The sequence below is a fragment of the Poecilia mexicana genome, unplaced genomic scaffold (assembly GCF_051168715.1).
Source record: "Poecilia mexicana isolate PSO_F unplaced genomic scaffold, ASM5116871v1 scaffold_2, whole genome shotgun sequence".
NCBI classification, from domain to species: domain Eukaryota; kingdom Metazoa; phylum Chordata; class Actinopteri; order Cyprinodontiformes; family Poeciliidae; genus Poecilia; species Poecilia mexicana.
Window position 1 is genome coordinate 41,906,402 of NW_028263371.1, and position 11,791 is coordinate 41,918,192.

At 39.8% G+C, this 11,791-nt stretch overlaps 1 protein-coding gene across 2 annotated transcripts; it reads left to right on the plus strand.

Moving 5' to 3' along the window:
- Positions 1-99: 99 nt before the first annotated feature.
- cdca7a (cell division cycle associated 7a) lies at positions 100-4,383 on the plus strand. 2 transcript variants are annotated; one of them, XM_015008550.2, is made up of 10 exons: positions 100-243; positions 782-916; positions 998-1,117; positions 1,194-1,394; positions 1,532-1,612; positions 1,687-1,878; positions 1,961-2,089; positions 2,177-2,326; positions 2,403-2,539; positions 3,301-4,383. In XM_015008550.2, the coding sequence occupies exons 1-10, from the start codon at positions 223-225 to the stop codon at positions 3,335-3,337; spliced, it is 1,203 nt and encodes a 400-aa protein (XP_014864036.1). In that variant the 5' UTR covers positions 100-222; the 3' UTR covers positions 3,338-4,383. The 2 variants fall into 2 exon arrangements, with proteins under 2 accessions (XP_014864036.1, XP_014864035.1); XM_015008549.2 differs by having other exon boundaries at positions 101-243; positions 779-916.
- The last annotated feature ends 7,408 nt before the right edge of the window (positions 4,384-11,791 follow it).

The window sequence follows — 11,791 nt, forward strand, 5'->3', positions numbered from 1 at the left end:
GTCTAAACTACAACTAACGTTACAGTTTAACCAATCTGTTTATTAATGGAGTTAAACGCCCGCGGAATGTTTACATGCAGCTTCCAGGACCTTCCGGTGGCGCGGGAAATGAACGGAGGCTGACTGCAAGCAGCTGCAGGTCCTGCATTGTTCGCTGCAGAGCTGCTGCTGCACGGTGAGCTTTCTTATCGCACAGTTAAACCGCTTCGAAAAGAAAGAAAAATGCCTCTGACGCGCTCCAAGGTAAGATTGCGTTTTCATTTTTAATCATCTTTATTACTTTCATATACTTGCAAAAATAAAAAAAAAACCAAACATCGGTCATAAGCGGAATTAGATTTGATATTAACTTTCCGCCATCTTTAGACTAATTTTTTTTAAGTATTAAAACAATTTCTACGTTAACATTTTCCATTATTTATGACTAAGAATGTGGTTTTAAATGTATGTTTAATTTTGGTGATCATCATGTGGTTTAGTTTGAACTCTGTGCTCAGGGGTGTGTCCTACCAGCTTCAAATGACCCATTTTATATTCTGCTATATTTTCTCACGATCTTATTAGTTACGCACTGCATCGTTGCATTTACAACATGATCCAAAGATGGTTTTAATGCACCTGATTTATAATTTTGAAGATAATTAATTACGTTATAAGTGCCGAACAATACTTGCATGTTAAGTTTTTGTTTTACAGTCTCTCAGCCATACTGAGGAGTTGCTAAGTTAAATACAGAAGCCCATCTGACTGCATGGTTGTTTCATGTTGTTTCTTAAAGAAGCTGGCTGCCCAGTCTCCATCAACCAGGATGAGCCTGAGGAGCTTCCGTAGTGTCCCGCTGGTCCCCATGGAGACCTCGTCTTCTTCTGATGACAGCTGCGACAGCTTCGGTTCTGATGGAGGTTTTGCGAATACGGTAAATGGAATCTTTAACATCTGGCTGCGAACTTACCAAGTGGTTGCGATCGTTGCAGCTGATGCTTGTCTCTGACTTTAGAGGAGGAGCTTGAGACAGACGAGAACCGCACAAAAACCAAAGGTGTTCGAGGCAACGTCAGAGGAGGACACATGCAGCGGGTTTGAGGAGAACGTGATCAGCAAGCAGATTAAAGCAATGGTAAGTAATGCTGAAATGTTGTTCAATAAAACTCTTCGGTTTCTGTTGGCTATAATTTTTTTTTTTTTTTTTTTAGAAAGTCGGCAGTGAGGCTCCAAAACTTGGCCGCAGGTCAAATGTCCTGAAAGTCGCCATGACGTTCCCCACCAAGAAGACGGGCAAGAAGAGACCTGCATCTGAACCGCTGCCACAGCCTAAAGTGCAGGACTCTGACGCCGAGGAAGAGGAGAACTTCATGGCTAAAAGGGCTCTGAATATTAAGGAGAACAAAGAAATGGTATGATCTGTGTCTTTTAGGTCACAGTAATTATTGAAGCCAGAGATGCACTGATCAGAATTTCTACCTGTTTTTATAAAGCCCTGACTTCCCAATATATCTTAATTATGCTTTATATATTTATTAATTATTTTCAGCTTGCAAAGCTCTTAGCAGAATTGAACAAAGTGCCTGGACTCCTTCCAGGGAAACGGATGGCAAAGTCAGCTTTGACCACGGTAATATGACTTATAATGCATTTGCTGAGTTACAAATCTACTTCTCGGCATGGACTAATATTTTCTACTTTCAGCTGAGACAGGCGCCTGAGAGGTCACCTAGGAAACCGTGGGGTGTACGTCGAGCCCCCGAGCGGCTGCTCCCTCCCCGTACGCGGTCCCGCTCGCAAGTGGACGCACCTCCCAGCCCGCCTCCTGAGGAAGACACCGAGGATAAGTTCAGCCTGGTTCGCAAAAACCCCGACTACGAGGAAGATGACGAACCTGTAAGTCTAATCATGAACACCACTGAATCACCCCGTCTCCTGTGCTTTCGTAGTCTCGTAATGACAATGTTTTCCTGCGCAGCCACGTCGCTTTTGCTGCAACAGGCAGCGGACCATTCCTCATGTGGTGCGGCCTGTGGAGGAAATTACCGAGTTGGAGCTGCAGAGAATCTGCAACAACGTCCGAGAGAAAGTCTACAACAGCTCCACTGTGAGTCCCGCATCATTGAACCTCTGATTAAAGTCAGCGCTGGTGCAGCCGTGTGACTGAAATATTGTCAATTTATTCTGTTTTCAGGGCTCCACCTGCCACCAGTGCCGCCAGAAGACGACCGATACCAAAACCAACTGCCGTAATCCCGAGTGTTTTGGGGTGAGAGGTCAGTTCTGCGGCCCGTGCCTCCGTAACCGATATGGAGAGGAGGTTCGAGATGCTCTGCTGAATCCAGTAAGTACCACGTCATTTAGCGCCGTGATCACCGTTCGTAATAAATGTGTTGATTAATAAATCGTGTGCTTGTTAGGAGTGGTGGTGCCCGCCGTGCAGAGGGATCTGTAACTGCAGCTTCTGTCGGGCCAGAGAAGGCCGCTGTGCCACTGGAGTGTTGGTCTACCTTGCTAAGTACCATGGCTTTGATAATGTGCACGCTTACCTGAAAAGGTGAGGACGCCTTTAAGAGATGCCCCAATAAAGGGTTAATTGTCAATTTTCCATTCGTTTGGGGTTATTTAAGCTTTGATAACTGGAGAATCATTGTTGTGAAACAACTTTTTACTTTCTTAAAACACAAAAGGATTAGAGATGTCCCATTTTAAAGATTTTGCCTCTTTAAAATCTAATATCAATCCATCATGTGTATTTATATTTACTGTCAATGCAGCTAATCTAATCTGGACCAATTTCCAGTCAATGAGACAGAGGAATTTTGAAAACTTTTACTGTCACTTTCATTGTAATTTTCAAGTCCATGTCACTACTAAAAACATCTTGTCTGACAGACAGGGGTTGGAAGTTCAAATGTATAAAAGCAATCAATTTTACTTTAAATACATTCATCCTTCCTGTTATTTGTTGAAAATCTTGCTCTCTCTTGCTTTTTTTGTAGCCTGAATGAACAGCGGACATATAGACAACAGTTTTCTTCTAAATAGTTCTGGAAATCTCTGACATAATTTCTACAAATCTCCCAAAATTGTTAGCTTTGACTTTTCTTTCTCAGTGGCGACTTCTAAATCAAAGAGAGTTGCCAAGGCAACCCGGTAGCACCAACATTAGGCATATTACACTTACTTTGAAAGATTGACTGACTAGCCATTTGAACTAAAAATCCTCGAGCCTGACGTTGAGGTCTCTAGAGTTTATTAATTTTTTTTTATGTGTATTAAAAGCTTGAGTTCATCTTTTGTTTGTATCTTCTGCAGCTTGAAAAAGGAGCTGGAGGAAGAAAGCAGCAAGTGAAAAGTGGACGAGAATCTGCTGCAGATACCCCTGAAGACTGACGCTCTTCCTGATCAGTTTATATTGCTCGGTGTTTGAAGCATTGAAACTCTCAGCGCTAATTATTTCTGTTCAGGTTTTAGATCTAAAGTTGTTCTCAGACTTATAAAGTTAAAGATTTTAAACCCTTGACTAAGACTGTAAGATATAACTGAGCAAAAAAAAATTGCCCAGTACACCATCTGCAGTCTTGCCTGTGATCAAATGAAATAGTCCTGTGATGTTAGCATTGCCTTTGGACTGATCCACTTGTACTGTACATTGTTTTAAATGTATTTCTCTTTAAATGCTGTTAAATCAAATTAGCCCTTTCCTTCGCTTCACATTAATGCTTGTGTTTTTACAAGTTGCGCTTATAGTTGCTTGCTGAAATCAAAGAAAGCCTTCCTGCCTGTTGTGTTCTAGAAATGGCCCAGTGATCCTCCTGCTGTAGGTTGAAAAAAGGGCATATAGAGCGAGGTCCACTGCCTTCCTCCTCTAAACCGTGAGGAGCTGTGATAAACTGCAGCGCCTGGTTAAATATCCTTCATTAGATAACTGTCACTAATGGTGTGGAAACAATTAGCACACTCTAATGGGAATCTCATACCTGTAAATCACTTTCCCCTGTTAAAGCACGTTCTCGCTCTGCACCAGCCTCCGTGGCTCATTTTCTGCCGTTCAATTGTTGAGCAGAAATGGCCGAAGGTGCCACTGAAGTGGCAGCAGAGTTATAGCCTGCGTTTTCTGCTCACAGCTCTGATCCTCTAAATGAAATGACATAAAATTAACCTTTGGTGCTGTTCATTGTTGAAATGTACTTGGTTTGACCTGTGGTTGAGGATACTTCATCGTACGATGCTGTTGCAAAAAATGTGATCGGTTAGATATAATTTTTTAAATCTTTTGCTGTAATTGCAGGGGGAGGTTGTTGTACTGCTGGTTCTATGTGCTAAACACAAAGGAAATGTGATTGGGGTTCATTGTGTTTTATGTACATGTTCAATAAAGCGTTAATCGGTGCAGAATCATGTCAGTGGTCTTCTCTGTAACAGTGGCAGCTGTAATTACTGTTATTGAAAGATGGAGAAAATCCAGTGACTAAAGACATGAAACCATGAGGCTTATTCCTAATGTTACTAAGGGACAGCTGGTGAGACCTTCGTTCCTTCACAGTAAATTTTAGCAGAGCCAATGTCCTACAAACACTCGAGCAGTGAGGTAGGCTGTCGCATGCACAAGCCTAAGTGGGTCAGATAATCACCGTTTACATCAGCTCAGTGCTGCATTAAGAGTGCAATTGAAATCTGTATTGGGTGTGTTTAAAAACAAACGAAAAGCCACATTTTTGCACTTTCATAAAAATGATAAGGGAAAAAATGTTCACCTCCCATTCAGTTATTTTATTTATATTAAAAATGATCTGGTCTGTATTAGGTACTAGAATTATTTTTTGTAAGACCTTAAGCATGCAAAGAGGCAGAACAAAGACCCAAAACTTCAATTGAGAGAGCCACAGTCTACAAGTTGTGAAAGTGAAAAACTGAGTATGCATAAAGATAGCAGCCAGATGTGTGAGAACAATGACGGAAACTAGGGCTGTAATGATTCCTCGAATGATTCGAGTACCTCGATTATTAAAATTCCTCGAGGAAAATGTATGCTCCTCGAAGCTTCGTTAATTATGTTTTATTATTTAGCGCACCGTCTTCCGCCCGGGTCTTTATTTGCGGTGGCCAGCGCTGTCACTTCCGCTTATGAGTTGTTGCTACGCGCTAGCAGCATGGCGTTGAATTTCTGCGTCAGAACTGCGTGGATAACGTGGATAACGTTTCAGGGAGAGAGAGAGAAATATTCTTTTAAAACAGCCCTAATGGAAACAATCAGCAATGACTTTGGAGTTGCAACTAGTGTTCTCCATCAATCTGTGTAGGGTAGTAAGGCCATTTTCAAACAGTTTGAAGTCTGTCACTTTACAGTGAGAAAATTTTTTCGTAAGAGGACACAAAGAGCCATTGAGGTCGGGAGAGGATTCAAGGTAAAGAGTCACAGCTGTTTTCCTTAAATAGCAGAATCACTGAAGTGGATCAGACCACCATCTGTCTGTGAGGGGTGGGAGGAAGAACGGCTTATTATTTGTTCAGTTTATCTTCTACTTTGACCTGATAATCCTGACCCAATGAATTCATTTTTCTTTTGTTTCTTTTTTACTAATTAGTGCTATTCTGACCTGTGTTTGTATTTTTTTGTTGGTTAGTTTTCAGTTGGTATGTCTCCTGTTGTGTCAACAACGGTCTGATCAGCCTGTATTTAAGCTTCCCTGTTAGATCAGTTTGGCTAGACTTTACTATGTTACTAATGTTGTTGTGTTGACCTATGTTGTGGACCCAACTTTTAATTTTTGAAAAATATTTTATTTGATTTTTGCACATAGATTAAGAATATATTTTTGGAATGTTGTCTTGTTTTTCTGATTAGTTTGTGCAGTCCCTTACATGTTCCACTGGCCCAGTCAAAGTCCAGTTCTCAACATGATTGAATTGCTGTGGTGAGATCTTAGGAAAGTTGTGCAAAGAAGAAATGCCCTCAAATTTCAATGAACTGATTCAGTCCTGTACAGAGGAATGGGGTACAATTCCTCCATAACAATGTAACAGACTCATATTGGTGTATATCTTGAAAATTTGTATCATTGCAGTTTATCAAGAAATCTTCTTTGACACAAAGTTGACGCTTAACTGGAAACATGTCAGAAGATGAATATTTGTGTGATCCAAGATTGACTCATTTACATTGCAGATTTAGCAGCACTGCAGTAAAATGAGGGATTCACGTTTCATTACACAGATATCTCACAGCTACCTGTAACATTTCTATGAAGATTCAGCTTTTTGGAAAAACAGCAGTACAGCATTTCACCGGTTTTATAAGAAGCTTTTCATGTTCATTCTTCTTGGGTGTTCACAGCGATTGAACTTTGCGGGCGCTCCAGCTTCCTGTCAGTGTTTAAGGAAATTGGTGTTAGGTTAACCAGTAACTCTAATTTCCTCAGGTGTGTCTGTTGGTTCTGTGATGGATCAGCCACCTCTGGTCCAAAGTCCAGCTCTAATTCTGCCCCTGTGACCCTGAAAAGGACTTAGTAGGTACAGAAAATGGATGGTTACAACAGCCTATAAAAATGGAGAAGAACTGTATTGTACTTTTACTAACATTTAAATAACTAAATCCTTAGTTGTTCTGTGAATATCCATCCGTTTAAAGTCACTGATGACAGAATATGGATTATTGTAATGTTTTCTGCTCATGGTTTTCTTGAGCGTTGACTTTCAGACTTAGTGTTGTGTTTACAGCTCACATTATGGCCCATCTGTTCATTATTATTATTGTTATTATTATTATTGTTACAGCCCTCAGGTTTTCCTGCTCAACAGATGCTGCCATTTGTTTAGCAGAAATGAAGACTTTAGTAGAACTAAAGCTGCCTGATGTCAGTCGTGCAGAACACTGAGAATAGATGTGATAGACCTTCAGCAGAGCTGCACAATACATATTATTGTTACCAAGTTCACATATGCAGACGCCACTCCAAATGCATGCTTAGATCTATTGACCCAGCATGTTTATCTGCATACAGCGATCCATTCTTTGTTACCTTTTCACACAATGTGCACCACTTTGTGATAGTTTCCTAGTTGCCTTTTCTCAAGTATTCATTGTTACACATGATCATTTTGTTTCTCAATTTTCTTTATGAATCTCTTGTAGTCACTCTAGATTTTTTTTTTTTTGCATATTACAAGTGTTTTCTTAGTCTTTTGTCTGTGATTCTTTTATGTTACTTTAGCTTGGCCATTTATTGTGCAGCATGTGCTGTAAAGAGAGCATCTGTTTTTATGCAACTTTAAAAAAATTAAGTAAATGACAAAATAATAAGTAAATAGATAAATAAATTGGATTAGATTCAGCTATTTGTAAATAGAGTGGAAAACATGCAGATGAACATAGAAGGTTCCCTAATACTAATTCATATTGTGCCAATGTGAATTTTTAAACAGTGATTTATTAGGGGGGATTGTCTAGCAGGTTTAGTTCTGTGTTTATCTTATGCTAAGAATGCATTTGACTAAAATTCAAAGATCTTCCAAGCAGGAAGAATAGCAAATTCAAATTTTTCATTAGCTATCAGAAAAAGTGCAAATATTCCCTTTTGGTTTTGCATGTTTGTAAAATCACAATCACTTCATAAATGTAGAGTTTTCTGTCATTTCGAATTAAATATTAAGATGATTTAGTAATTATCAATCAGTTGAATCTTAAATATGCATATTTTTAGACACTATATATGACAATGTCACCTCTTTTTCTTATGCATTTCCTTCCAAAAGGGGCATTTCGAAAACTATTATTAGTATAATAAAGATGCACTTGAGAATACTGGTCCTGTATTAAATATCAATGATCATCCACTTTGGGGTGATGAATATTTAGGGAAGTAATTGTTTACAACGCTCGAGCATTGAGCTGATCTGGTAATCAGGCTATGAAATACAATATTTATTCATTAGAGCAGATTTAATGAGGCCTTGCGGCGCTAATTATGAAAACCAGTGTAGCAGTAAATGAGTAGCGCACGGTGGTGGGCTGCGGGGTACCTGTGAGGAGGGTCTGGGGGTTGAAGTGCCCTGAGTAGCACGGCGCGGCGAGCAGTGATACGGAGATGCTGGCTGAGGCTGTCCAGTTCACAGATGTTCACAACCAGACCCACAGATGGGACCTCGCGTTCCAGCTTGACCCAACACCTGGACGTGTCACGTCTAAATACGTCGCCATATTGCACCTAAAGATACATATTCCCTCTACAGAGGCTTTTAAAACATTGTTTTGCTGGTATTCTGCAGGCCATGGAGCTAAAACAGGCTGCAGATTTATCTGCATGCAGGTCTGGAGATATGTGGTAGGATTTCACAGCATAATATGGGTTTTGATTGATTGATATTTTCATTATGGCTGCAGGGTAGCGTGAACACTGTTAATTTGCCTGAGAGTCCTGCAGGTCTACGGTGATTGTAGCGGAGCCAGAAGAAAAGCTGAATAAATGAAACTCACAGGGCACAATCACAATCTGTGGGTCAAAATCAACTGATTAATTATAATTTAGAATCAATCTGTCAGGCCTCTGTAATAAACACTCGTTCAGGCTTGCTGCTTAATAACCAGCTTTACATGGTACAATAATGTGGACTGTATTAAAGCTACTCTATTATCCCGAACACACAATACTGCCTGGACAAATACAATAGGCACAAACATTTCGGAGAGGGGAAAAGACCGACTGTTTCTATTTTTGATGCGGCTCATCATGAAGACCTTCCACATAAAGTCTCCCCCACTGGCTCTGACCTCTACTTCCTGTGAAGTACAGTGAGAAAAGTGCTGCTAAATGCATAGTGAGTGACTCTGGGTGGCAGGAGGCTTATGACATGTTCCTTTCCTGACTGGAACAGCCAGGAAAGTGATGGAAACAGCAGTTTGGTCCAGGTGTCAGGGACATTATCAAAGAAAAGGGCTGCCTGCAGTTGCTCCATCTCGCAGGAAATTGCCAACTCACCCTAACAAAGAAAGGCATAAGTGCACTTGCTGCTGCCTTCAAGGGGAGCGTGATAAGATGACATTATAAATACAGAATTGTTCGCAAGAGGTGGAGGGCTCGGCACATCAGGCAGCTGAACTTGGCAATTTAGTTCCTCGGGTGCACGTCCAAAAGACTGTGGGTTTGTCTGGAACAACATCAGCTGCTTATCCTGCAGGGGAGTCGCACGTTTGGAGATATGTTAAACTTTAATTGCAGATATTATAACCATAACCTACTTGGGAATACTGCTGATCGCAATATTTCAGATGAATCCCAGGATGGCAGGAAATCTGGAAGAACAAACAGAGAAAATGCATTTAGAATACATAATGAATAAATTCAAAATATGCAATAATAATAATAATACAATTTAAATAAGTAAATTTTTTCAATAGTAATTTGGTTAGAGACATGTTTTAATTTTTAAGTTATCAACTAAAACTAAATCAAAGAAACAAAAAAGATGCTACAGAAATTCAGCCAAGTATGAATAAACATTTTCCAAATAAAAAATGTTATTAAAAAACGTAGACATATATCTACACGTCTCCTAAATCCTGCTCCTATTCTCTCATTCAAAGCATGCTTAAGAGGCTGACATTGAGATAACGAGTTCTCCTCATTACCTGAAGGGGGAGCTCTAATACAGGTAACCTGCTCGTCTTTTTAGTCTCTCAACTTTCAACAAGTCTTTAGTGTTTAGGAAAAAGTAAAATAAATGCTTGAACTACTACACATTTAACAGACATAAAATATTTTACATCTAAAAAAAACAAAAAAACACAAGAGTTTTTTTCTTGCTTTAATTTAATTTCAGAGAGTGAAATATTCAGGGATTGAACAAAATATTGAAGCAAAATGTTGTCCAGCAGCAACACTGGGTGCAGAGCCCTGAAGCTTGTGCAAGCTGCTTTTGGGGGATGAATAAGACCAGAGCTCTGATCTGTAAATCTTTTCTTAAAGTGAAAGAGCTGGTACACTGGATTGATTTTATTGAGATCATGCATTATAAATGAGGCATGGAGGAGCTCCGAGCAGCCTTGAGATGGTGCTACTCATCTGCTTCATTAATTTTTACTTCATTAACTCTCTCCTTTAGAGCCTACAACACAGGATTCATTGCAGGTCATGAAGCCGAGGCTGCGGGCAAACGGACACAAGCTGCAGGATGCACAGAGTGACACTGTCAAAAACAAATAAGGAGCAAAAACCCCACGGATCAAACCTTATTTTGTGCACTCGGTTCTTGTGGATGGATTCAGAAAGAATAAAATGACGTAAAAAATGGAGAAAGTTAGACTGGGCAGTTAATTCGGCAACGGATATAAAAGTCCTGCAACAGACAGAAGGCACCATGAAGTCAGTTCACAATCACACACCTTTATTCAAAAGGCAGCCGTTCTGTTTTCCTGCAGCAGTATTTTCACTTACTTTTTGTGCCTGAGTGGTGCTTCGACAGTCGCTTTTTGTCTCACAGCGAGGAATTTCAGAGTCGCCGGTGGGCCTCCCTTTAGAATGGACCATTTGTTTAATATTATAGCCTTAAACCTAACAATATCAATCAGTCATGAAAGCGCCTATGCACGCTGCTATGCCCTGCATCGCCATTAACTCCACAGAAGTGACGGCCTCCGCTGGATCGCAGGGAGAGCAGAGGGAGGCTGTCTGGAGGTAAATAAATGGATGGTGTTGCTTTGCTGTGGCAGCACACCCCCTCCACCCAACTCGACCATTTCCACCCTCCTTCACCTTTTTCCTTCTACTAACAGTATAGGTGTATGAGGAGAGTCTTTTGGGTGAGAAGCGACAATGTGAAGAAGCTGTTGTGAAAAGTTTGAACGAAACTTGTCTGATCCTGGTTTTAATTAAGATGCAGCACACTGGATTTCAAGAAATGCCCACCGTTTATTTGTTGCCTGTATTTCTTATATTTTCTTCCTCACCTAGATGTGTCCTACACCTCCTAAAAGCCCGGCTTTACCACAGTGTGAAATACAGTGCTGAGATTTCCCTCTTGACATTTGTGCAAACTGACAAGGCTGTCTTGACTGACAAGGCTGCAGACACACGGAAATACATACACTTATTCATAAGGTAAACATATACGAATGTGACAAATAGCTTTTTTTGGTTAAAACCTGTGAGGAAGACAATGGTGCATCAATTTAAAAGCAAATTAAATCTGAATACTTATCCGTTAAAGCATCATTGAAAAAAAACTGTTAAATGTACCAAATATGTTTAAATGTATGCCAAATATGCAAAAATATTCTCTCACAATATTATACGGGTTTCTTTCATGATAAAGCAGTTACGTTTAAAATATACTGGCTAGATTAACACTTAATTCTTTTTAAAATTAATTCTTATTAACTGAATTAAACCTTCCCTTTGTACTTGTTTTAATATAGTAAGTATAGATTCATTTGTTTAAAATAGGTCTATGAAATAAAATGAATTTTTTGGCAAGAATAATTTGGTTGTTTCATGTTTGAGCCTTGACAAATTCATCCAAACAGGTTAAAATATGACAAAATTGATGTGATTAAATAAACATTTCAAAGTAATTCTGACCAATCCAGGTAATGGATCACCAACAGTTGTTGGCAGGTTGGGTGGTTTTCGATATGGGTGATGTGGCTCACTGCCAAGGGAGCCATTTCAACAGGGGCGGCACAGCAGTATTGGAAAAAAAAAAAGTTTTCTTTCACTTTTTACTATATCGGACTATTTTGGGTTCTAAATTTATACAATGAGACCTAAGATGGATTGGTCTACATTTTTCTAAAACAGTTTGAGATTTA

Bases quoted from the DNA above. Each gene is read 5' to 3' on its own strand.
- cdca7a (XM_015008549.2), top strand. From the start codon at position 223: ATGCCTCTGACGCGCTCCAAG. The intron at 1,613-1,686 runs GTAATATGACTT...TTCTACTTTCAG, and splicing joins CAAAGTCAGCTTTGACCACG to CTGAGACAGGCGCCTGAGAG. The intron at 2,090-2,176 runs GTGAGTCCCGCA...TTCTGTTTTCAG, and splicing joins AAGTCTACAACAGCTCCACT to GGCTCCACCTGCCACCAGTG.